Source organism: Budorcas taxicolor, chromosome 13, assembly GCF_023091745.1.
Source record: "Budorcas taxicolor isolate Tak-1 chromosome 13, Takin1.1, whole genome shotgun sequence".
Taxonomy (NCBI): Eukaryota; Metazoa; Chordata; class Mammalia; order Artiodactyla; family Bovidae; genus Budorcas; species Budorcas taxicolor.
The window spans coordinates 17,991,461-18,019,358 of record NC_068922.1 but is presented as its reverse complement, the minus strand read 5'-3'; the positions used below and the strand labels follow the sequence as shown (position 1 = coordinate 18,019,358).

The 27,898-nt window shown below is 40.8% G+C and overlaps 1 protein-coding gene across 2 annotated transcripts in view; it reads right to left on the bottom strand.

Annotated features, from left to right (window-relative positions):
* The window catches only part of CUL2 (cullin 2), a 73,446-nt gene extending 51,672 nt beyond the window's left edge, over nucleotides 1–21,774 (bottom strand). The window contains exons 1-2 of one of the 2 annotated variants that reach the window (XM_052650798.1): nucleotides 21,664–21,774; nucleotides 4,248–4,388 (exon numbers count right to left, since the gene is read on the bottom strand). In XM_052650798.1, coding sequence (XP_052506758.1) covers nucleotides 4,248–4,366 — 119 coding nt within the window. In that variant the 5' untranslated portion in view covers nucleotides 4,367–4,388; nucleotides 21,664–21,774. Of the gene's footprint in view, nucleotides 1–4,247; nucleotides 4,389–21,082; nucleotides 21,215–21,663 lie in introns of those variants that run through there. The other variant, XM_052650797.1, reaches the window with a different exon arrangement.
* Between the last annotated feature and the right edge of the window lie 6,124 nt (nucleotides 21,775–27,898).

Sequence of the window (27,898 nt, the reverse complement as noted above, 5' to 3'; positions counted from 1 at the left end):
CGTGTTTGGGGCACCAAATAACACTAAAAATGTAAAAGATCTCTGCAAACTATGAAGCCGTCTAGAAAAGTTACCATCATTTTCTGTATCTGTAGTGACTAGAACACAGATAGCCTATCAAATGTTTCCTACTGACAACTGCAACAGTAATGAATTCAAAGAACTTCACTGTTCCTGTACCAACATTCGGTTTAATATTAACAACTGGGTTAGGCATTGACAACAAGTTGAATCACTCTTATGAAATCCCAGCCTTTCTAGAGAACACACACCTTGTTCGGTGAGGCAGCCATCCTTCAGCCGCAGGGCTCTGCTGGAGGGGGCAGCGAGCAGGAGACGACAGGAACCTTCACCCACGTAATAATACCTTCACGTCTCATCTTCCCTTTAGACGGAGAGTCTCTGGTTCCTGCAGGGTCTACTCAGTCCATAAAGCCTCCTACAGGGCCCTTCAACCCAGAGACCAGGCCTCAACCCTACTCCCTTCCTTCATGTGGAATGTCCCTGTGGTAGAAGGTGAAGGCAGGTCAGCAGTCTGCCAGGGCTGCCCCCAGGCCCTCCCAGCCACGGCGCCTGGCAGACATTGGGCAGAGCTGGTCAGACAGCCACCCACCCCTCTCCCCAGCTACCTGCAGCTGAGGGTTCCTAGAGACCGCTTTAACCTCCCAAATACTAAGAAGCTAAAGTACTGGGATGCTGTGGGTTTTCTCCAGAGTATATATCCTGGGTGCTGGAGGTCACACTGTGTTTTTACCTATATAATGATATCATTAACGCTGTAATATACATATAATATACATGTCTGCCCTCTTAGCACAGAAGGCAGCATGTCAGTCTCAATCTGAAGGTCCTGAGTTCGAACCTCAGAAAGGGCAGATCCCTCTGTTAGGGCTTCCCTGATAGCTCAGTTGGTAAAGAATCCACCTGCAATGTTCAGTTCCGGGGTTGGAAAGATCTGCTGGAGAAGGGATAGGCTACCCACTCCAGTATTCTTGGGCTTCCTTTGTGGCTCAGCTGGTAAAGACTCCATTTGCAATGTGGGAGACCTGGGTTCAATCCCTGGGTTGGGAAGATCCCCTGCAAAAGGGAAAGGTTACCCACTTCAGTATTCTAGCCTGGAGAATTCCATGGACTGTACAGGCCAAGAGGTTGCAAAGAGTCAGACATGACTGAGTGACTTTCATATACATACATTATATTCAGTTCAGTTCAGTCACTCAGTTGTGTCTGATTCTTTGCAACCTCATGGACTGCAGCACACCAGGCCTCCCCGTTCATCACCAACTCCCGGAACTTACTCAAACTTGTGTCCATCACGTCGTGATGCCATGCAACCACCTAATCCTCTGTTATCCCTTTCTCTTCCCGCCTTCAATTGTTCCCAGCATCAGGGTCTTTTCAAATGAGTCAGTTCTTCACATCAGGTGGCCAAAGTATTGGAGTTTCAAGCTTCAGCATCAGTCCTTCCAATGAATATTCAGGACTGATTTCCCTTAGGATTGACTGGTTTGATCTGGGACTCCAGTCCAAGGGACTCTCAAGAGTCTTCTCCAACACCACAGTTCAAAAGCATCAATTCTTCGGCTCCCAGCTTTCTTCATAGTCTAACTCTCACATCCATACATGACCACAGGAAAAACCATAGCTTTGACTAGACGGACCTTTGTTAGCAAAGTAATGTCTCTGCTTTTGAATATGCTATCTAGGTTGGTCATAGCTTTTCTTCCAAGGAGCAAGCATATTTTAATTTCATGGCTGCAGTTACCATTGGCAGTGATTTTGGAGCCCCCAAAACTAAAGTCTGTCACTGTTTCCATTGTTTCCCCATCTATTTGCCATGAAGTGACAGGACCAGATGTCATGATCTTAGTTTTTTGAATGTTGAGTTTTAAGTCAACTTGTTCACTCTCTTTCATCAAGAGGCTCTTTAGTTCTTTCTCACTTTCTGCCATAAGCATGGTGTCATCTGCATATCTGAGGTTATTGATATTTGTCCCGTCAATCTTGATTCCAGATTGTGCTTCTTCCAGCCCAGTGTTTCTCATGATGTACTCTGCATATAAGTTAAATGAGCAGGGTGACAATATACAGCCTTGACGTACTCCTTTTCCTATTTGGAACCAGTCTGTTGTTCCATGTCCAGTTCTAACTGTTGCTTCCTGACCTGCAAACAGATTTCTCAGGAGGCAGGTCAGGTGGTCTGGTATTCCCATTCCTAAGAATTTTCCAAAGTTTGTTGTGATCCACACAGTTAAAGACTTTGGCATAGTCAATAAAGCAGAAATAGATGTTTTTCTGGAACTCTTGCCTTTTCCATGATCCAGCGGATGTTGGCAATTTGATCTCTGGTTCCTCTGCCTTTTCTAAAACCAGCTTGACCACCTGGAAGTTCACGGTTCACGTATTGCTGAAGCCTGGCTTGGAGAATTTTGAGCATTACTTTACTAGCATGTGAGGTGAGTGCAATTGTGCAGTAGTTTGAGCATTCTTTGGCATTGCGTTTTTTGGGGATTGGAATGAAAACTGACCTTTTCCAGTCCTATGGCCACTGCTGAGTTTTCCAAATTTGCTGGCATATTGAGTGCAGCACTTTCACAGCATCATCTTTCAGGATTTGAAATAGTTCAACTGGAATTCCATCACCTCCACTAGCCTTTGGTCATAGTGATGCTTCCTAAGGCCCACTTGACTTCACATTCCAGGATGTCTGGTTCTAGGTGAGTGATCACACCATCACGGTTATCTGGGTCATGAAGATCTTTTTTGTACAGTTCTGTGCATTCTTGCCACCTCTTCTTAATATCTTCTGCTTCTGTGAGGTCCATACCATTTCTGTCCTTTATTGAGCCCATCTTTGCATAAAATGTTCTCTTGGTATCTCTAAATTTCTTGAAGAGATCACTAGTCTTTCGCACTCTGTTGTTTTCCTCTATTTCTTTGCACTGATCACTGAGGAAGGCTTTCTTATCTCTCCTTGCTATTCTGCTATTCTTTGGAACTCTGCATTCAAATGGGTTTATCTTTCCTTTTTTCCTTTGTCTTTCGCTTCTCTTCTTTTCACAGCTATTTGTAAGGCCTTCCCAGACAACCATTTTGCCTTTTTGCATTTTTTCTCTTGGGGATGGTCTGATCACTGCCTCCTGTACAATGTCACGAACCTCCATACATAGTTCATCAGGCACTCTATCAGAACGAATCCCTTGAACCCAATCCCTTGACTCTATTTGTCACTTCCACTGTATAACGTAAGGGATTCGAATTAGGTCATACAGGAATGGTCTCGTGGTTTTCTCTACTTTTTTCAATTTAAATCTGAATGTGGCAATAAGGAGTTCATGATCTGAGCCACAGTTAGCTCCTGGTCTTGTTTTTGCTGACTGTACAGAGCTTCTCCATATTAGGTATAGTATATATACATGTGTATGTATATAAATTTAAAAAATAAGATTGCTTTCATGTAGGAATGCAAGGCAGCAGGTTTTAGAACACAGGGAAACCACCAATTTATGTTTTCATATACAACCCGTAACTTGCAAATGCAGACAACCCAGGTAAGAACTATTTCTGCCTCACAGCCGCTGAACGTGCTATGTGCTCCTGCCTGCAGCGCTGCCCCTAGGTCTCTGTGTGACCTGCTCCCTCCCTCTGTCCTAGTCTTTGCTCAAGTTTTATCACCATCCTCAAAGAGACCTTCCCTGACCACCATCTGCAGAGTCGCACACACACTCCAGCCATACTCAGATGCTTGCCCTGCTTCACTCCTCCCCAACCCACTGCCCTGATATTTAACCTGTTATGATTAACAGAAGCACTGGCATTAGGTTTGCTTTCCGTGAATCTGAGTGAACTCCGGGAGTTGGTGACGGACAGGGAGGCCTGGCGTGCTGCGATTGATGGGGTCGCAAAGAGTCGGACACGACTGAGCGACTGAACTGAACTGAACTGAACGACTATCTCCTTCAGCAGAATGAAAGGAAAGTGGCTTGTTTTGTTCACAGCTGTACTCCCAAAGCCTGAAGTGGTGTCTGACATACGCTAAATCTCAGCACAGTATTTGTTGAACAAAAAGTTATGGAAGACTGTTGGCTGCCACATACGGGCAATAAACTTGGAACTGTTAACAATAATACATTTGAAAATAGTTATACTGGAAAGTTCTTCCACTTAGGAAAGCTTAAACCTGTTTTCAACAAGCTTATGAACCCAGAGTGCTGACGGACGCAGGCGTAGGTGCCACCAAAGGATACGAGAAGCGGTCGTTCCACGTTGCTCTCTCCACGTACTCCAACATGACCACAGCTTTGATTGTCGTGAGGAGTTTGTTCCAGGTTTCATCAAAATCCACTACTCTTGGTTTCAAAGACATTGTGCAAGTTTAGTGTTGAAATCTGTTAATTAAAGACAATCCTAACATTAGCATGAATTACACGGGGTCAGTCACTTGTCTCTAAAACAACCGCATCATTAGGCAGCAGGATGCAGGAAGGCGTGAAACAGAGCCTGGCATGTGTTGAGAACAATCAACGTTGGCTGCCATCTTTTCATGCCTGTCCTGACAAGGAATCCTTCAGAATGTTTGTATTCACTACAAACTCTGAGAAATAGAGAGCTTTTAACACAAATTATTTATAATTCAGGGTGGTCCAAAGAATGAGAAGCTTCACGTGCTGACAGAAAGAAGCTGGGACTCAATGAGCCAAAAAGTTAAACTCCAACATGAGAAATGCACAGCAGATACTCGGTCAAGACAAAAAGGCTTCGGCCCCAAATCCTCGTGGTTTGCACTCCTTAAACTGGAGACCAAGCCTATATATGAGGAAACACAAAACCATTAAAGGGTTTCTTTTCTTAAAGCATCAGTTTAGCTGGATTCCAAATCCTTCTCCATAACACACCAGAACAGAATTAAAAGAAAAACCTTGTAAAGCTACATTTAATTGCACAAGGGAGCATTTTTCCAGCCCAAGCCTTCACATCCTCCCCAAAGTTCTCCCTTATTACCGGGACTGTGAAGCACCAAGTTAGTCTGCAGCCAGGGCCAAACAAGAAGGAAACATTTTTCTTCTTTGTGTCCCACTGTGGGGAAAAAAGGAGGTAAAGAGACAGCAGGGAGAAGGCAGAATGCATAGAGAGAAAGGAAACGAGACAAGAAACCAGCTGCATGGTCCACGAACTGGAGGAGGCTCTGGGCCCTTCTTATGTGGTGAAGAAAAGAATTCCAGAGGGGTCCAGGTAACAGACTTCAAGGAAGAGAAGAAAAGGAATCAGAGAGGTCAAACAAAAGCCCAAAGAGGGTGTGCCACACTGAATCACTCTCTTCTGTCAACAGACCAGGCCTTAAATTTCTTCTAACTAGCAGTAATCTCTGTGTGTGTATGTGTGTGTGTGTATTTGGGGAAGAGGGGAACCTAAAGCTCCAGTTTTAAATCAGAAAATTAACCTTAACTTCTCATGCTTTTCACACATCCTATCTAACTGTGTGGGATTTTCTTAAATCCTTCCATTCTTGTGCAACCCCATGAAAGCTCTGGGGTCAGGCCCCCAACAGTTCCAGTTTGCATTCATCTTTTATCAAAGAAGTACTAATAACGGTTATATAGTACTTACTATGAAAGTGAAAGTCACTCAGTTGTGTCTGACTCTTTGCGACCCCATGGATTATAGTCCATGGAATTAATTCTCCAGGCCAGAATACTGGAGTAGGTAGCCTTTCCCTTCTCCAGGGGATCTTCCCAACCCAGGTCTCCCACACTGCATGCAGATTCTTTACCAGCTGAGCCACAAAGGAAGCCCAAGAATACTGGAACGGGTAGCCTATCCCTTCTCCAGCAGATCTTCCTGACCCAGGAATTGAACCAGGGTCTCCTGCACTGCATGCAGATTCTTTACCAACTGAGCTATCAGGGAAGCCCATACTTACTATGAGCCAAACACAAATCTAAGTGCTTTATATAAAGTCACTTAATCCTCCCAACAATCTGAAGTAGGGCCCACTGTCCCCTCCATTTTCTGGATAAGAAAACTAATTATATACTGATTGACAAACTTGCTTTAAGTCACAGAGCTATTTATTGACGGCATCAGGATTCAGACCTGCGCTGGAACCCCTGCCCTCAACTGCCATATACAACTATGTGCTGTGTGCTCAGTGATGGCCGACTCCTTGCGACCCCATGAACTGTAGCCCACCAGGTTTCTCTGTCAATGGGATTTCCCAGGCAAGAATACTAGGAGTGGGTTGCCATGTCCTACTCCAGCAGACTTAGTAACATCCTTAGTGAGTACTTAGATACCTGCCAGGCATTGTACTAGGTGAGGATAACAGTGGTCAACAGAGTTCTTGACTTTCAAGAAAGTTAGACTCTTGGATCTGGCATTCAGCAACAAAAATAACCTACCTAAACCACAGAGCTGACCATGTCACTCTGGTACTTAAAGCAGCTTGAGATTTTCCACTACGGATAGCATCTGGTTTAAGCTCATTGGCAACAGGATCATCAAGCTTCCATGATGTGACCTTGGACTGAAGCCCATCCTCACCTTGCTCTTCCCATGGGACTCCTTTCCTTGGCATCATAATCTGGAAACTTCTTTGCTTAGAGGTCACTGAACACAACAGGTTGATTCACAAACACTGAGTGTTACCCTGATTGCTTTCTGTACCTAAAATTCTTCTCTTCTCCATGCCTCCTCCTTTCAATCCATTCACCTAACTCCTACTGATCTTTTAGCCTTGGCCCAGAATATTAGCTTTTTAGAAATTTCCTGGGCCTACTTAAGCTAGGTAAGGTGTCCTCTTCTGTATGACTTAAGAACTCTCTTTAACCACTATTAGAGGATTAAACTACCCTCAGCCAACTCGATGGACATTAATTTGAGCAAGCTCCAGGAGCTGATGACAGGCAAGGAAGCCTGGCATGTTGCAGTCCATGGAGTCACAGAGTCGGACACGACTAAGCAACTGAACTGAACTGAGCCATGATTATCTGAGTGCTTCCTCAGGGTAGGGAGACTACTGTATAACTGTGTACCAAAAAGCTATCACTGTTTGCTTCACATTCCATTCCTCCTCCTATAAGAATGGGATCATACCACACACCCTGCTTATACATTATTTTAATGGTCGCGTCGATTATCTGTTAGCTTTATTCAAGTTTTAGCAGAATCGGACTGGCATTGATTTCTCTGTTGAGAATAGAGAGAATGGGTTTATGTACAGTGATAATCCACTCTTAGATGGATGGAAAATGTGAACACCAAGGTGAGAGAAGCATCAGCCCAGGGAAATACTCTAAAAACTAACAAACCAGTAACAGGAAGTATGCTAAAACAGTCGATCAGCTTCTATGCCTACCCAATAGAAAGCTCCTTTATTTAAGCTCCTTAAATAAAATGTATGCTCCTTCATCTTACTTAAATTGTTTACATGATCATTTACTCATGGAGAATTTATATAAGGGTGTAAAAAACAGAGGGCAAAGAAAGAAATGTTATGACGATAACATTTATGAAATTTGCATTACATGTGAAAATGATTCATAGATTAGATTTTCTCACTGAGAGCACCATTTCTAAGTATCATATGGCTGTTAATAATAATTACAAAAGTGATTTATATAAACGCAGAGCTACCACGTGACTCAGTAAGTCACTCCTATGCAAGAGAAAACACGTCCACACAAGAACTTGGACATGGGGCTTTCCCGGTGGCTCAGTGGTAGAGAATCCACCTGGCAATGCAAGAGACTCCGGTTCGATCCCTGATCCGGGAAGATCCCACATGCCACGGAGCAACTACAGCCTAGGAGCCACAACTACTGACCCCATTTGCCACAGCTACCGAAGCTCAAGTGCCTTACAGCCTTGCTCCGCAACACACAGAAGCCACGGCAGTGAGAAGTCCAAGCGCCACAACTAGAGAAGAGCCCCCACAGCAACAGAGACCCAGCCCAGCCAAAAAAACACAAAATAAAATAAAGTAACACAAAAACGTGGACACGAATGTTCATAGCAGCATTTATTCATAAAGGCCAAAAAAGTGGAAGTCACTCAAATGTCTATCAAGTAAAAAATGGATAAATAAAATGTACTACGTCCATACAATGATTACTCTGTAGTACAAAGGAATGGAGTACTGACAGATGCTACAACATAGATAAACCTCCAAAACATACTCTGTGAATAAAGTTGGTCATAAAAGACTGCCTATTACAGGGTTCCATTTACATGAAATATCTAGAAAAAAACAGATCAGCAGACACAGGAAGTATTTTAGTGTTTGCACAGGGTTAGAGGACCTGGAGAAAAATGGGAAGTGACTGCTAATTAGGTGATGAAAATGTTTTAAAACTGATTGTCACCATGTTTGCACAACCCTCACATGTGCTAAAAACCACTGAACTGTACAGTTCAAATGAGTACACTAAATGGTATGCGAAGGATAACTCAATAAAGCTGTTAAAGCACTTACGGTGAAATAACCGTACCAAAAATTCTGGAGCAATTTAATATGGAGGGGAATGTAGGGGAGAACAGGTACATTTCCATGATTGCAAACTCTGAAATCTCAGTCTCCCTCTCACTCCTATGCTAGAGTCACCAGGTCCCATCACTAGAGGAATCTATTCTATGTGTCTGGGAGTATTTTATGCATATATGTCATTATTTCCCCTTTTTACATAACGGAATATAGAGATGGTCTTTCTTTACCTGTTTTATATAAATGGCATCACACCACTTAATATATTCACTTAACAGTACGTTTGGAAAAGCATTCCATATTAACACATAAGGATTTCTTTAATCCTAGTAGCATTTCTTGGAGAAGGAAATGGCGACCCGCTCCAGCATTCTTTGCTTGGAGAATCCCATGGACTGAGGAGCCTCGCAGGCCACAGTCTATGGGGTCGCAAAGAGTCGGACACAACCGAGTAACTAGGCAAATAGCATCTCACTGCTTGGCTGTACTTGGATTCATTCTATTATGTTTGATATGATATGTGATGGGTCCTCCAAAATTAAAGTACCTAGTTTAATATCAGTATTTTTGAGTTAAAAGTTTTTTAAATGTATTAGTAAGTTCTTTTCACATTGACATCAACAAAGTTTTCTTCTAAAGATACTGTTAACGCAACTTAAGTTACAATTGCTACAAATACTTATTAATAAGAAAATTACAATTTATCATTAACCTTACTGTTCATTAAATACCTTCTGAATTCCTATGTGATGCATAATATATATACAAACATTACTAACTAACCATCAACCTGCAAGTCAGCAAAATCCAGACTACAGGAAACCACTGGATAATCAGATTTCTTCAATAAATTACGGAGAAGGCAATGGCACCCTATTCCAGTGCTCTTGCCTGGAGAATCCCATGGGCGGAGAAAATTATGCACATACATAAGACAGAGAAGAGAAAATGAGAGTGAGAGACATTTACGGAGGAGAAATTAAACTAAAATAGACTGAAAAGGCACATTTAATCTACCATAGTATGATTGTTCCTATTTGGATCTAGATTTACGCTCCTTTTTAAAATTCATATTATGATAACCCTGGAAACCTGAAAACACTGAGGGGCTATTTCATGACCTTAAAAATATTTTTTATAACAATTATGAGAGCTTTAAAAATGAGAGTTCTTATCTGTCAAAGACACATCCCAAAATACTTATGAATGTAATAAATGCTATCTGACCTACCTCAAAATTAAACAGCTTCTTTATGAACTGTTTGATAATTGTTGAGAATGAGTGACAAGTACATTAGGCATTATTAAACTATTCATTCTCTGTATATGTTTGCAATTTATCAAAGTAAAAGGGTTTAAAAAAAACTTTACCATCATCATTAACAGTTCCATAAATATGAGGATGAGTGGGGAGCACATACAAGAAATCAGAATCAGAAAGGTTTTAAGTATTATTAATCCAAAAGATCTAACATTCAATTAATATGCATTCTAGAAAATCAGAATGAGAGGTAATTATCAAAGAAAAAATACTACAGAACTAATGAACATTAGTTTTCCAACCTAGAAGGGCATACTGAGTACCCAGAATATTTGATTTTAAAAATAACAAGGCACCACTTTTTGGCATACTAAACCACTGAGGATAAAGAAAGGAGTTTATAATTTTCCAGAAAAGAAAAAAGTCACAACAGACTATAAATTATATCTAGATTTACAATTGCAACACTGGATGCTGGAAGGTAATACAAAGCAACGGCTTCAAAATGCTCAGGGGAAAATGACTAATCACCTAGAATTCTCTATCCAGAGTGGTAGCAAATAATCTATATGAAATCATTTTACTCAGGAATCTATTGGAAGATATTCTCTATCAGGAGGAAATTAACAAACCAAGAAAGACTTGGGATCCCAGAAACAGAGGGATCTAACACAGAAGAGAGGAACCGGAATTTTTCAGGACAGAAGCTTGACAGATTTTAAAAACAACCTGTCTATACAGACACAGAACAAAGGGCTCCAGGAGGGTTCTTTCCAAGAAAAAAAAAAGAAGGAAGGATACTTCCAAACTCATGTTACAAGGCCAGTATTACCATGATTACCAAAGGACACTCCAAGAGAAGAAAATCTAGATACATATGTATGTATGGCTGAGTCCCTTCGCTGTTCACCTGAAACTTTTATATTTGTTATCAGCTATATCTCAATACAAAATACAAAGTTTTTAAAATAAATAAATAAACAAAATGGGTATCAAAATAAAAAAAAATATACACACACCAAAAAGAAAAGAAAGCTACAGGCCAATATTCCTGATGAACATAGATGCAAAAATCTGCAAAAAAATATTTAGCAAGTCAAATTCAACAACACATTAAAAGGATTGATACACCATGATCAACTGTGATATATTCCAGGGATACAAGGTTCAACATCCACAGATCAATCAATGACATTAATAAAATGAACAATGAAAAATCACATGTGGATCTCAACAGATGCAGAAAAAGCATCTGTCAAAATTCAACATTCAGCATAGAGGGAATGTACCTCAACATAATAAAGATCATATAAGGCAAGCCCACAGCTAATATACTAAACAGTGACAAGCTGCCTAATAACCACTTAGGCAGTTTCTATTAAAGTTAAGCATATACTTTCCATGGGATCCAGCAACTCCATTTCTGGGTATTTACACAGGAGAAATGAAGACATACACTTATAGGAAAACCTAAACATGAATTTTCAGAGCACCTTTATTAATAACTACTAAAGTGCACAAACCCAAATGTCCCATCAACTAGTGGATGGAAAACAAAATGCGGTGAATTCACACAACAGTATACTATTCAGTATTAAAGTGGGACAAATCACTGATATGTGGACAACAGCAGAGGATTCTCAAAAGCATTATGCCAAGTGAAAGCAGACATACTCATCAAGCTACATATTGTATGGTTGCTGCAAAAGTCAAAAATATAAAAACATACATCAGATCACTGATTGTCAGAGACTCAGGACAGATACTTGACTAGTATTCTGACAACAAACATTTTCTAATCAGTTACTAGTTCTACAGAGAACAGCGAGGTAATCCAAGCTAAAGACAAAAATCAAATTGATAAGTTATCTAGATTTCTGAGAGCAATGTTCTAAAATCTCTTTTCCTTTTTTCTCTTCACACACCTACCTCACTCCCCGGAACACTAAGAGATCCCCTGGAGGAGGAGATAGCAACCCACTCCAGTAATCTTGCCTGAAGAATCCCATGGACAGAGAAGCCTGGTGGGTCCACGGACTCACAGAAGAGTTGGACATGACTGAGCAACTGATTATGCACCAACGCACTAACCTTTCCTTTCTCCCAAGAATCTTAGCTTTGAAGTACAGATGCTCAAAGAGTTCTGAAACACAGCCTGACAATGTGTTATGATGCGTTAACACAGCCTGACAAAATTCCCACCCCAACAATGTTTCAAAGAAAACAAAGTTGCCAGCAATAGCAGAAATACAAAAGATATAATTTTGCCAACATCAGATGGATTTTAATATGGAGTGATACTGTTTTTCACTCAGACATTTTTCACACAAAGAAGTGATTCGGATAATTACACTACAGCAGGTAAAGCAGTAACAGCATCTCAAAACACTGATTTTAAGAACAGAACTGATGCTGGTACATAATTAAATATTTTATTTGAAGCACAAACTATTTTAGTAAAATATATAACCATGTTCAACATACTGATCAGTATGACTACAGCTTAATTACTGATAAACATTTCAGTTGCCTTCCAAAAGTATAATTATCAACAATGTAAATGGCTAAACACTTAATGTCTTTTTTAGTAAAAAAAATTAAAAATAAAACAAAAACCCCGTCAAATTTAACTTTTTATTTCAGTACTGATCATTCCCAGCAATAAAACTCTGGCATTCCAAAAATCATCAAAAGAATCAGTTCAGTTCAGTAGCTCAGTTGTGTCTGATTCTTTGCGACCCCATGAACTGCAGCACTCCAGGCCTCCCTGTCCATCACTAACTCTGGGAGTATACTCAAACTCATGTCCATCGAGTCGGTGATGCCACCCAGCCATCTCATCCTCTGTCGTCCCCTTCTCTTCCTGCCCCCAATCCCTCCCAGCATCAGAGTCTTTTCCAATGAGTCAACTCATTGCATGAGGTGGCCGAAGTATTGAAGTTTCAGCTTTAGCATCAGTCCTTCCAATGAACATCCAGGACTGATCAATCTCCTTTAGAATGGACCAGTTGGATCTCCTTGCAGTCCAAGGAACTCTCAAGAGTCTTCTCCAACACCACAGTTGAAAAGCATCAATTCTTCGGTGCTCAGCTTTCTTCACAGTCCAACTTTCACATCCATACATGACCACTGGAAAAACCACAGCCTTGACTAGATGGACCTTTGTTGGCAAAGTAATGTCTCTGCTTTTGAATATGCTATCTAGGTTGGTCATAACTTTCCTTCCAAGGACTAAGTGTCTTTTAATTTCATGGCTGCAATCACCATCTGCAGTGATTTTAGAGCCCCCCAAAATAAAGTCTGACACTGTTTCCACTGTTTCCCCATCTATTTCCCATGAAGTGATGGGACCAGATGCCATGATCTTCGTTTTCTGAATGTTGAGCTTTAAGTCAACTTGTTCACTCTCCTCTTTCACTTTCATCAAGAGGTTCTTTAGTTCTTCTTCACTTTCTGCCATAAGGGTGGTGTCATCTGCATATCTGAGGTTATTGATATTTCTCCCTGCAATCTTGATTCCAGCTTGTGCTTCTTCCAGCCCAGCGTTTCTCATGATGTACTCTGCATAGAAGTTAAATAAGCAGGGTGACAATATACAGCCTTGATGTACTCCTGTTTCTATTTGGAACCAGTCTGTTGTTCCATGTCCAGTTCTAACTGTTGCTTCCTGACCTGCATATAGGTTTCTCAAGAGGCAGGTCAGGTGGTCTGGTATTACCATCTCTTTCAGAATTTTCCACAGTTTATTGTGATCCACACAGTCAAAGGCTTTGGCATAGTCACGAAAGCAGAAATAGATGTTTTTCTGGAACTCTTGCTTTTTCGATGATCCAATGGATGTTGGCAATTTGATCTCTTCTTCCTCTCCCTTTTCTAAAACCAGCTTGACCATCTGGAAGTCCACGGTTCACGTACTGCTGAAGCCTGGCTTGGAGAATTTTGAGCATTACTTTACTAGCATGTGAGATGAGCGCAACTGTGCGGTAGTTTGAGCATTCTTTGGCATTGTCTTTCTTTGGGATGAAAACTGACCTTTTCCAGTCCTGAGTTTTCACTCAGGACTGCTGAGTTTTCCAAATTTGCTGGCATATTGAGTGCAGCACTTTCACAGCATCATCTTTTAGGATTTGAAATAGCTCAACTAGAATTCCATCACCTCCACTAGCTTTGTTCATAGTGATGCTTCCTAAGGCCCACTCGACTTCACATTCCAGGATGTCTGGTTCTAGGTGAGTGATCCCACCATCATGATTATCTGGTTCGTGAAGATCTTTTTTGTACAGTTCTTCTGTGTATTCTTGCCACCTTGTCTTAATATCTTCTGCTTCTGTGAGGTCCATACCATTTCTGTCCTTTATCGAGCCCATCTTTGCATGACATGGTCCCTTGGTATCTCTAATTTTCTTGAGATCTCTAGTCTTTCACATTCTGTTGTTTTCCTCTATTTCTTTGCATTGATCAAAACAATACTGGGGCCTAAATAAATTTCAGTTAAGTCAATATACCCTAGTAAGTTTTAAAAATGACATACAGGGGGCTTATCGAGCAGGTTATGGCCTAAATACATAAACTAAGGAAAATATTTAATACCTAAGCAAAGAGTGTTATTAATTCTGCAATATTTTCCATTTCTAAGACTGTTTCTGGTATACACTGACCAAAAGTTATCATGATTTCATATGAAAATAAGCTCCAAGTATGCATCTAAACACTTTCATCTTACTGTACTGAATGTGTGACCCATGAGCTATAGCCAAGAGGTATCTTTGTTAACCGAAGGTTCAGGGTATAATGTTTACTGTTGCAATGAAGTGTGACACAGACTGCTCCACACCACAAATGTCATTTCCATCATGTGACTTGCTTACTTAAGAATTTCTAGGGGACCTCCCTGGTAGTCCAGTGGCTAAGAGTCCATGCTCCCAACGCAGGGGGTCCAGGCTCGATTCCTGGTCAGGGAACTAGATCCCATATGCTGTAACTAACAGTTCACAGGCCAACACCTAGAGATTACACATGCCGCAACTAAGATCTGGTGCAGCAAAATAAATAAATAAATAAATTTTTTAATTAAAAATAAAAAGAATTTCTAGTAGTGTGTTTTGTTTTTTTTTTTCCAAAAAGGCAGACACTGGTGAAAAAAAGTTAACAGAAACACAGTGGTCTGTAACTCCAATTGGCAAAATGTACAGTGCAGGAAGAAAACCTTAGGAAGGGGGGACAGTAGGAAATACGGAATATATTTACAATACAACAAAGAAATTATAGAAGAATCTGCTTCCAAACTAAAGTCAGAATTAAAGACCTTTCTCCTCCATGATTTGAGACTCTCCCACATGTCTACAGACAGTATTTCTTTCCATGGCTCCTATCTCAATGAAGCTTTATGTCTTTTTTCACTTACTTGCTCACTTTTTTCCAATTTTAATAAGCCAGGCAGGAATTTAAGACTCCAACTAGCCCTAAAAAAATTCTTACATACGTTTCAAGGATGAGTTAGAGAACTTGAATTAATCTGAGTTTCTTATGAGTAGGCAAGCCCACCCACTTTGGCGCACAGGTTAGACAAACCTATGACCAATACGCCTTTTCACAAATAAACATTAAGACTGAGTTTTCTTTCTAGTCCTGACCATCTATCCAAATATTAAAAAGGATTACTCAAATTATACTCTAGTTATCCTTTTTAACAACCCAGTGACTTGTAATATTTGTTATCCTATTCTGAGAGCTAAATTAAGTCACATTATCTAAAAACCTTGGACTCACTTTGGTAACTTCAAACCATTATTATGACTATTGGGAAAGTATGCTCTATTTTTATCAGAAAACAGCAGTTATAAATAAAAGGGGATAGCAAGTGTAAATGCTATAGTATTTGACTGGAATGAGAGTTATCAGTATGGTTTTTAACACACACAGAGACGAAAAGATACAGAAATAAACAGATGTTGTGTATGCATGGATTAGTATTCATACACGTATTTCTAGCTCTGTTCACTGACACCCGGTGGCAATCAGCACACCTAACATCTAGATCTTGGTTTCTAAAAACCATTCTTCAAGAGAAGGAACCAGAGCTCACCGGAGAGGTGACTGGTTCCAGGACTGCAGCAGGGGCAACATAATGAGTCTGGACATGTTAAGATGTCAGAAAACAGAAAGTGCTTTCTTAAAAAGATTGGAGGATGTTAAAAAGACAAAGAGCAAACTTGAAAGCCATAGCAGAATAATCTGAGTGATTAAATGAAGATAAAATTAAATTATAAACCATAGAGTAAAACAAGTATCTCTAACTCAACATGGATACAAAGATGGAGAAGGGACAGTTCTCCCTTACAGAAGAATTCCAATTAATAAGCATAGAAGGAAATGAGAAAAATATAAAATTGCCATCAGGTGAACACTGCTGTAATTATTGTTATAAGCAAGAACTACCAAAGAACGCTGAAATGAAAGGACAAAAATTTGAGAACAGGATTTCTGCATAGTTTCAAAGAATCTCCCCTATATATCCAGCAATTACAAAGAGAAAAAATAGTAACTTCTACAAGCAAAGAAATTTAACAGACATGACCTTAATGAGGGCTAACATCACCTCTAATACAACATACTGACATCCTGTATCCCGCAATATGATATGCTGTAGACTCAGCATCACTTCTTTAGTATGCCAGCCAAAAATGTACCACCTCAATCTAACTATGAGAAACCATCAGAGAAACCCAAATTGAGTCATTCTACAAAATAAACTGACCATTCATTGCAAGCATGAAGATAATGGAAGATAAGGAAAGATCATCACAGATTAGAAGAGACTAGGGAGACAGATGCTAAATGCTGTGTCTGATCCTGAACTGAATCTTGAAAAGGTAAAGGACATTACAGGAAAAACTAGTGGGATTCACATAAAGGTCTGTAGTTTAATTAACAGCATGGTACCAATGTTAATTTTCCTCGTTTTGATCATTGCGCCCTGGTTATGTAAGCTGTTAGCATTAGGGAAATCTGGCGAAAGATGTACCTGAGCTTTCTGTACCATTGGTGCAACTTCTCTGTAGAGTCTCGAATTATTTCAACATTTAAATTTAAGGGACTTCCCTGGCAGTCGAGACTCAGTGCTTTTGCTGCAGGAGCCATGCATTTGATCCCTGGTTGGGTAACTAAAATCCTACTTGCTACATGATGCAGCCAAATCAACAAAAAAGAAACAAAAATAAAATAAAATAAAAAAATTAAGTATCCTGTGCTTTCCATCAACTGAAGTTAAGCAAAACTGAGAAATTCAAGAAATATTTACACATGGTAAATCTGACATTTCATTAGTTGAAAAGCAACCTACATTAGAACAAGACTTAAGTCATTGAGTTAATAGATATTTATTAAGAATTCACAATGCTCAGACCTCAGGTATTAAAGATGTTGCCTTCAAGAAGCTTACAGCTGATAAGAGAAACAAAGATGGTAAACTACTAACCTGACTGTATATGTGTCAGAATTTTTCATCAGTCAGGCTATAATTCAATGATTAAATAACAACAGTAACATTTACACTGTTAAGTGAAAATGCTCTGGATAACTATGATCTTCAAATATAACATTAACATCTACATTTACAGAGTTTAAGTAAGCTTAATACACTAAACACACATATTTCATAGTATTACTACTAATGCTTCAAAAAAAGAAAAACTAATTTTTTTAAAGATATTTCTCTAACCTAGAAACTAAATGCTTACTTATCTCAGACGAAAAAAAAAAGGGAGGTAACAATAACATAAACAAAATCAAGCTGAACAAAACAGTTCATAAATCCAGAACAATGTTTAAAAAAAAAAAAAAGAGGTAGATCAATTTACATATAAAGTGTCTGACTAAAGACAGCTAAGTGAAAATCAAAATGTCGACCAATATAAAAAATAGTATTAAATTCAGTAGGGAACACAATGAGTCTGAGTTTTTTAATTCTTCAGAAAAAATTAAGCTTAAGCAACTGAAAGAAAATATTCCATCTCCCCTCCTCTGGGTCAATCAACAGGGGAAGCTAACATTAACTGCACCCCAAAAGTTGTAGCAGATGCTAATATCAGGACCTTAACCCTAGTCATTGTCTCAAAACTTTTAAGACTTAAAGGAACTTCACTGTTTCAGTATCTTCAACAGGCCTTCCCAAATACAAAGTGGTAACATAGTCTGAATCTTATATAGATCTTCAACTTAAGATCAGGTTATGTCTCCCCAAATCCATCAAAAGTTACAAATATCGTCAAGATACATTTAATACACCTCATACCTTACATCATACCGAACATCATACCTTAGCCTAGCCTACCTTAAAAGTGCTCAGGACGCCTACATGAGCCCATGGTTGGGCAAATCATCTAACAGAAAGCCTACTTTGTAATACCATGTTGACTACCTCATGTAATTCTGTGACTGCTACACTGATGAAAAACAAAACAGCTGCCCATGTGCGGGATGACTGTTCAGTGTACTGGTTGTTCCCTCTCATGACCGCTTGGCTTTCTGGGAGCTGAGGCTAGCTGCCACTGCCCAGCATCACAAGACTATCATACTCCATATTGCTAGACAAAGAAAAGATCAAAATTCAAAATAGGGTTCTACTGAATTCATATTGCTTTTGTACCACCATAAAGCTGAAAAATTGTTAAGGCAAATCATTGTAAATTGGGGACGGTCTGTATTCCTAAAGATGGTAACATAAGAATTATGCTAACATCTACAACGCAACAGAAACTTGACTGTTAAGATTCAAACCCAGGCAAAGGGCCAGACAACTCTGAACAGATAGTCTGATTATTAACTGATTACTGACAGAGAATTCAGTCACACATCTCAAGTACCAATAACTTTTGTCTCATGAAAACATTCCAAATTTCTGCTTGTTTTTCCAACCTTTAACATTAGCTAAACCTCCTCAAAACATTAAGATTCAATGCTGGTCTCTTTATCAACTTACTTGAATTTAACTGACAGTACATTCACGGAAATGCTGCTTTCGATCATAATCAAACATTTTTCTAGCACATAAAGAAAACAGGCAGATAAGAAAGGTGAAAGACACAAGAAACAGTGCAAACTTTTGTTAAAAAAAAAAAAAAAAGCCTCACCAAAACAGCTCTTTAAACTAAACTCCGTATCTGCAGCTCCTAAACTCACAGAAGATAGGGACCAAATCAGAAAATGCTGCGGTGCCCCAGGACCGTCTCCTCTTCTTTCGTACATTCTTATTTCAGATGGTCTCATACTGTTTCATAACTTTTTAAATACTATTTAATACTCTAAAAAATACAAGGTGTCAAATCAAAGCAAGTATGCTACCATTTTTGCCAAGTGGGGAGAAGAAACCTACACACATTTGTCTGCACGTGCACAAAATATATCTTTGGAAAGATGTGTTGAGAGACCATCAAAATATTTGGCCTCAAATATGTTGGGACAAGAAATAGAGACTCTCATTCTATATTCCATCAAGCATTTCAAATTCTGAATCATGTGAATATAGTTTGTATCTAAAGATAATTATAATAAGAAGCAAAGCAGAGGAGTTTTTAATTCTTTAAAAAATTAACATAATTATAATAACCAACAGATAAAGTCAGAGGACTCCCCATACCTTTCTCTGACTAAAAGTTAAATCCTATGAAGGCAGAGATTTTTGTCTATTTTTTCACTATGATGTATCCCCACTGCCTAGTCCATAGCTGGCGCTTAAAAAATACTTGAATCAATGAATGCCTCCCTAATCTCTCCACTGAATTCCAGACTTGTGTATCCAACCGCCTGCTTCTCATCTCTACATGCATACTGAATAGGTCCTACTTCAAATGTCCCATCCAACCCTACACCCATACAACAACCTGCTTCCCTCACTTCCCCATCTCAATTCATGGCATCACCACGTTCCAAGTGAAGCCTCAAACCCAGGAGTCACCCCCATCCCAGCCAACTGAGTTCCCATCTGAACCAGGCCAGATCACTACTTTCAACTCCAAAATAGACCTCAGCATCTTTTTTCTTTGACTTTGGTCACTACTCAGACCTGCTGCAGCCTTCTCACCAGTAGGCCTGCTTCTTTCCTCTTATCCAACCTCCTTCACAGTCAGATTGTAAACCAGACCATATCACTCCCAGCTTTGCAAAAAGGGAACAGCTTTTCAATGATCCTTAAGAATAAAAGCCAAACAAACTCCTCTGGATAACAGACCTCACATGACCTGACCCATTGCTACCACCTAACCTTTTCTTTCTCACGAGGGTCTCAGCCCAACTTCAGTGAGTTGCTTTCAGTTTGCTGAACCTAAGCTTGAAACTACCTTTGGACATATCCATTTGCTGTTCCCTCAGACTTGCAGAGGCCATATTCTTCCCACTTTTCAGATATCAGGTCAAAAGTCTCCTCAGACAGGTCTTTCCTGACCACAGCATCTGAAGCAGTCTCTCCTCGTCACTACCACGACTTCCTATTTTACTTCTTTTATAGCATTTTGGATTGGCTGAAACTTTTTCTATTTCTTACTTTCTGGCTTTCCCTTACCTCCCAGAACTGAAGCTCCCAGAGAGCAGAACTTTCACATGTCCTGTTTATGGCTGTATCCCTAAGGCCTCAGGTAATGCTTGTCATACAAACCAGGTGCTTAATAAATAGTGAACTGACAAAGGCAAGGCAAAACAGACTTTGAAGAAGGCCTACAACATTTCATTTAGTGACACTGGTGAAGATTTAAAAAAAAACATGAAAAAACTACCTTCCCACAGAAAACACTTAAAAATCACCAGAGGCTGGAGAATGAAGCAAAAGTATTTCAGGTGCATGTGAGCATTCAGACATAGAAAGGGTATTTTTTACATACTATGTACAGATGTCCTTCCAACTTATAAACAGTATCTGGGGTAGGGAAGAGTAACTGAGAACACCGTGTACATCTGCTATTTCATCTCTGACTCTTTTGGAAGGGTCTTCCAACACCGTATTTGGGCAAAAGAGGCAAAATATAAACAATCTGTTTGATTGTCTGCCTTGGAAAGAAACGTGAGATAGTAAGGAAGAGAGAGCAGTCTTTTGAGTGTTCTTAAATGCCTATTATGTAGTGGGTGATAAGTCAGAACTAAGTGATTATTTCCCCTATCTTACTATGTATAGATCTGGGACTGGTCTAGTTCAAAGATGTTTACACTGTGAAGCCAAAGTCTGTAGTGAATGTTAATAGTTTTTAATCTTATAATCAAAATGTAAACTTCCAAGGTTCTCCCTTACAACTAGGTATTAGTACTCCCTGGGGAAAGGAGAGGATTTAACGACAAAACAGTCTGCAACTCACAAATGTTTTCTGTACATGCACGTTTTTGCAGGGTGGTAGGGAATGGTCCAGACTCCCTGGTGTGTATCTAAGTGCTCTTAAGAGTCTAAGGATCTTATTTCACCAGACCCCAAGGGTTGAGACAGGTCTAGCATGCACGCAGGGCACTCCTCCCCAGAGCTATCAATCTTCGCTGTCTGCGGAAACAAAAGTGAAGACACTCGTGGTAAGGATGCAGAGATTGATGCCCCCGCCCCCGACCCCTCACACCGCAAACACACAGAGCTGTGTAACCGCATGGGCGCGTAAATAAAAGAGAACACGCACTCGCACCTTTCCTCCCTGGGAGCAAAATGGGGCCGAGGGAGGGGCGGCCAAGGCCGGCTGGAGGCCCGGGATACAGTCCGGGGGCGGCCAGGCCCCGGGGCCGGCGCTCCTGGAGCCAGGGTCACCCTCAGGACACCCGGTCCCCGGCCTCCCCCCATGCCTCCCCTCCCCCTCCGCGCCCCCAACTCCTCTCCCCGCCCCAGCCCCGCCACCCACTAACCGGGAGAGGAAGTTTCCCGGAGCCCGCAGCTGGCTCCGGGCCTTCAGCGGGTTACCTGCTGCAGAGGCGGGACCCGGGGCAGGGAGCAGGGGAGGGAGACAGTCCGAGGGCGCGCAGGACGGTGCCCGGCGAGGAGGGTGGGCGGCGGCGGCTGTCAGCTCCGTCCCTGCTCACCGCGCTGCCATTACTGCGCGCAGGCGCCTCCCCGCCGGCCGCCACCACCGCCGAGGAGCGGGGGGGGGGGGGGCCGGCCCGGGGCCGGGGGCCAGGGCGCTCACCTGCCGTCGCGGGAACACGGGACAGCTCCCGGATGGAACGGCGCAGTGGGGAGCGGACAGGGGAGAAGGGCGGGCGAGCCACGCGAGCGGTGAAACAACCGTCCTCCGAGGTCCTGCTTTCCCGGCACACCCTCGGGGTTCCTCTTCCGCGACCACCAAACACCCCCGTCCTGTGCCGGCGTTGGTAGAGTCCGAGTACGGCGAGGGCCGAGGGCCACTATTGTGCGGTGGCGGAAGGCCGAGGGAACCTTGCTCCAAGCCACTGCGAGCGGCCCCAGCTGCCCACGAGCGCTTGTGGTTCGCTGAGCTGGCGACTGAGGACCCCTTAAGTCCAGGGGCTGCTGATAACAATGTGTTAGAAAAGTGGTTTCAACACAGGATTTTCCCCACAAAGTTCTTTTAGAACTACGTGAACATTCTGATACACCACCATCTCCTTGCCACCTACTTACTTCTATGGGCTTTTCAAAGGATTGATAGGTATTAGCAAAATTAGTTTCCTCGGAGTATCCTTTTCTAGTGGGTTTTTATCTGTAGACATTCTGAGACATAAATATGTATTTTCAGTAGAGGCCCGTCCCTTCACAGCCTGTGACCCCAACTCTCCGCCTCCCTGCACCTGTCAATCCAAGGGTGTCCTTCGCCTACAAATGCTCAGGGTGATGTTGACAAAAGTTCAGACAGTACCCATCTCCTCCCTAGTACGCACAGCGCCCCAGGGAACAAAAGCCTGGCTTTATTCTTTTATCAGCCTTTGGTATCCAAAGATCTCAGAAGTCAGTCTTGTCTTCTCTGTGCGTTTTGAGCCTTTCCCATCCAACACCGTTTCTTAAAACTCTGTACCATTCCTTCAATGCATGCGTGTAGGCTTAGTCTCTTCAGTCGTGTCCGACTCTTTGGGACCCCATGGACTGTAGCCCGCCAGGCTCTACTGTCCATGGGACTTTCCAGGCAAGAATACTGGAGTGGGTTCCATTCCCTCAAGGTCCATGTAAAATCTCCCCACCTGGTAAATCCCACGGATCTTTCTCCTCTTCTAATCTGCCTCTCACAGCACTTGAAGTCTGCAGTACTTATTCTAAGAAAGCTATCATATGTTAAAATCAATCCCACATATGACCTGTTTTCTCACATGGTCTCTTTCTTTTAATCCAGCAATTCTCAAAGTATGGCCCTCAGACCTCTGGAAATCTGAGATCTTTTCAGGGGTCCCGATGTTAAAAAAAATCATCTTTGTAAATGACACGTTCTTTGTTATTTTTTTCTGGGTTCACAAAACTCGGCTGACATCTCCTCAGGCAGAATCAAGAGGGAGGCAAGAGACATTCCCTAGCCAACCAGTGGTTAGGCCTCTGCACTTTTACTGCCCGGGCCTGGGTTTGATTCCTGGTGGGAAAACTAAGATGCCACAAGGTGCCTGGCAAGGCCAAAAAAAAAAAAAAGGAGGGTGGCACAAATCTGTCCTGTTGGTCATTGCATTGATGCCATACACTCCCAGTTTGGTACTTTGTTCTTGTTTTGTATTAGGAATATCCTTGGTGAAGTAGTAAAAAGTACTAATTTTATAAATTTCAACCCTGAATACAGGTCTTCTAACATTGTGAGGGAAGAAACGGGAAGCACACGCCTACTCTTGCTGAATACCACAGGACTGTGGTCTTGAAGAAAAACGCTTGAGTGGCTGAGTTGCCAGCTGAACTGTTTTTTCATGGAGTGCCATTTTTCCTTGAAAGAACAGTTGATAGAAATGTTAACATTACTCTGCCTTGGACATTTCTACAAAAAACAGTAACATGAGCCTAACACTTCAAGCAAAATAACTGACAGTATTTGTGGCCAATGATAAAATTTCCCTTGCAAGTGAAATTTGAAAATGTGGGAAATTTGTGTCAATACTGTCAACTGAGATAATCAATGAACAATCTATAACAGGAATAGAAAAGAGTTTTAGTCCAGCCTAACTGAGAATGATAGCCCAAGAGACATAGATTCTGGCTCAAAAATGAGGGAGGCTTATATGGGCAAAAACCACAAAGTTAACCTAAGTTGTCAGGACTTAGGATTAGAAATAGCAAAAAGTAAGGATGCTTGTTAAGTAAGAATTGGTTGGGATCCAAAATGGTTGCATAGTTAAAAGGGAAGACCTTGAGACCATAAGGTTGCTGCTGTCAGCTACTAACAGATGATTGTGTTTGAGAACTGCTGTCTTTGAATTCAGAAAATTCAAGTTCTCAGTGATGGAGTAACAAGTGTGAAACTATATCCATAATGGCAACCTGGCTCCCTTTTGAATGCCTGAACCACAATTACTACATTTTCATTTTTTAAATAATTCTTTTTTTAAGGGTTAAAGTAGACATACACAGTACCTTTGATAAGCCATAAGACATGCTGTTCCAGTTAGCCTAAAGTTCAAGCCAGAATGACTTCGCCATACTTCAGATGTGAAAATGTCTTCCATCACCACCATGAGCTTGACAGCTTAAAGACTTTTCTGATGAGACTGTAGTGCTATTAATGACTGTAATTTTTTGATATTGGATGATAAGCCATCTCAATACATGGAAGATCTACACGACACAGTGAACCAGTATTTTCCAAATAACTGATGCAGGCCACTTTAAAATAACCCATGGATAAAATATCGATTCAAAGTGAAAGATCAGAGGATAGATAGGTGTGGGAGTGTGTGTGTGTACATACACATAAAACAGAGTACAAAAGATTACCTGATATGGTTGCAGATTTTCATTGCAACTAACCCTTAAGAAACATCCACCTGTCAAATTTTCTGTATCAGATAAGAATATCCACAATCACCCCAAAAGACAATTGAATTCTCCACCCAAGGCTTTCTATTTTCTTCCTATACTTCCTATACCTATAGAGAATCTAGCTGTCTTTTATTAAGCCAGATATTAAAGAGATACACACAAAAAGAAAGCAATGCCTTACTTCTCACTAAAAGAATGAAAACTCACAGGATCTTTTTATTTTGGAAATATGAGAGATTGGTTTAAGATGGCAGAGTAGAAGGATGTACACTCATCTCCTCCTGTGAGAGCACCAAAATCACAACTAGCTGTTGAACAACCATCAACAGGAGGAAGCTGGAACCTACCAAAGAAAGATACCCCATATCCAAAAGCAAAGGAGAAGCCACAAGAAGACAGTAGGAGGGGGCCATCACGACAAAATCAAATCCCATACCCACTGGGTGGGTGACCCACAATCTGGAGAACAGTAATACCAGAGAAATTCTCCCTCTGTTGGCAAGATTCTGAGCCCCACATCAGGCTTCCCAGCCTGGGGATCTGGCAAAGGGACAGAAAATCCCCGGGGAATCTGACTTTGAAGGCCAGAGGGATTTGCTTGCAGGACTTCCACAGGTCTGGGGAAAACAGAGACTCCACTCTTGGAGGGTACAGACAAAACCTTGTGTTTACCAAGACCCAGGGCAAAGGAGCAGTGGCTCCACAGGAGACTGAACCAGACCTACCTGCTAGTGTGGGAGGCTCTCTTGCAGAGGCCTGGGTCCACAGTAGCTCTCTGGCAGAGGCAGTGTCCTACACCATGAGCCCTCTTATAGGTCATCATTCACCCTATCGTAGAGTTTTTAGACTCTTGGGCTGGGTCACCTCAGGCCAAACAACTAACTGGGAGGGATTGAAGCCACACCCATCAGTGGACAATCTGATTAAAGTTTTATGGAGAGAAAATATGATTTTCTGCCCACTAGAGAAAAGACGATTATTTTTCATAAAGACAGTTTGTTAAAATGTGTTTGTTTCTTAAAATTATTATTTTAAAAATCTTCTCTTTTTAATTCTAATATGGTAACTAGTGCTAGATACAACCCACATAAACACAGCTCTTTAAGTTACCCAGTAACATTTGAGAGTATAAAGTGGTCCAGGGACTAAAAAGTTTCATAACAGTTCCCCTGAACTCAGGAAACACCTCTGCTCTCCCCACCTTCCTTGCAATCTCCAGCTGAAGGTGTGGATTAGCACAGAGGGTGCCAAACCTGATTCACTGTAACACTCATATTTCTTTTCTATTTTTAAGATTTCTTTATTTTATTAGTTTTTTGTTTTTGTTTTTGTTTTTCGGCTATGCTGGGTCTTGCAGGGCATAGGCCTCCTCTAGTGGGTGAGCTGGAGCCACTCTTGTTTCCGTGCATGGGCTTCTCATTTGCCGAGCACAGGCTCTAGAGAGTCTGAACCCAGCAGTTGTGGTGCTCGAGGTTAGTTGCTCCGTGGCATAAGAGATCTTCCCAGACTGAGGATCAAACTTGTGTCCCCTGCAATGGCAGACAAATTTTCAACCACTGAACCACCAGGGAAGCCCATCACTCTTCTATTTCCAAATTCTAGAGACCTTTCTGGAATTGATACCTTTCCCAACCTGTATAATAGGGAAATTACATTTTGAAAAGTTATAGCCTTCATATTAAATTGAGATTACTTCTTCCTTCCAGAAAAACAAAGTTATCCTTTCTAATCAACCCTTCAAGACACTGCTTTAGGCAATATTTGGTCTTTACCGTCAGACCAAACCTTAAACTCTAGTTCATCTCTGAGTCCTCTTGTTTTACTTCTTAGCAAAAGCTACATGTATTACTTAAAAATGTGTTTTGGCTTTGTGTGATGTTTATTGAATTCCTTTATTTTTTTCCAATTTCAAAAGTAATAAATGTTTTTTCGTTAAAAAAAAAAAAAGCAAACAAACTTTTTTAAAAGACCAATATTACAGAAATAGATAACCATGTTTAGGTTGATAAATATTCCTCAAGATTTTTCTATGAATATGATTGAATACATTTATGCAACTCTGAACATATTATAGATTTGCCACTTTGTAGTCAGCTATTTTTACGTCTGAATCTTTCTGGTTTTGGTCTTTATGAGAATATTTAAGTAATTCTCAGACAGGCATAGTAATTTATAAATTTATATTTAAAGTAAATTAATGAAAAAATTTTAAATAGAATATATTAAAATGTCATTACATAACTCAGTAAACCAAGTATATCTATTTCTATTCATTTTCCACTTAAGAGTGTGCATAGTTTTCTCTTTTCATTTCATAATCTACAAATAATACCCACCATTCAAGGAGCCCAACCAGAACCGTTTTCTGTGCTTCTAAGCATCCTTTATAGACATGAAACCCAAGGAGCCCTGATTTTTCTGGGACTTATGATTTCAAATAATTTTATCCTTTTTATAATCTATATGCTAAAATTGAATCATCTTTTCTTAAACCTTTACTGGAAATTTGCATTTCATAGTTATATCATTTATTAAAACATTTTTCCATCTTTTGTTTCTAGTAAACTAAAAAGGAAAAACAGAGATTGAAGAACTGTTTTCATGTTTGGAGTAGCTGATTAAGGAGCTGTTTTATGCTTATAAAAATGCAAGGCTCCTCTTTGGAGAAACATCTAACTGCAGGGCCAGGGCAGGAAATACGTGAGTCTGGAACATCTTGTAGTGTGAGAAAGTAAGGAAGTACTCAAAAATAAAAACATCCACGTTGATAGGAGTAGGTCAAAGGACACAGAAGCTAACTGAAAAAGCTCCCATGAGTCAGAACTAGAACAATGTAAGCAAGAAAATAACGAGTCAAAGATGATAACTCAAAGTAGAAAGTAAATATCCATGAAAACTGCAAGTGAAAGTCGCTTAGTCATGTCTTACTCTTTGCGATCCCATGGACTACATACTCCATGAAATTCTTGAGGCCAGAATACTAGAGTGGGTAGCCTTTCCCTTCTCCAGGGGATCTGCCCAACTCAGGAATAAAACCCATGTCTCCCACATTGCAGGCAGATACTTTACCAGCTGAGCCACAAGGGAAGCCTGAAGTATCCATCGGTCCATACTAATATAAAGGAATGACTGAATAAGCCTTATATGAGGGAAAGAAAACAATCTCAGGCAGGAGAATGCCAGATAAATTATGTAGGTCTTCCACCTAAAGGAAAGCGACCATAAGTCCCTGCTTCTT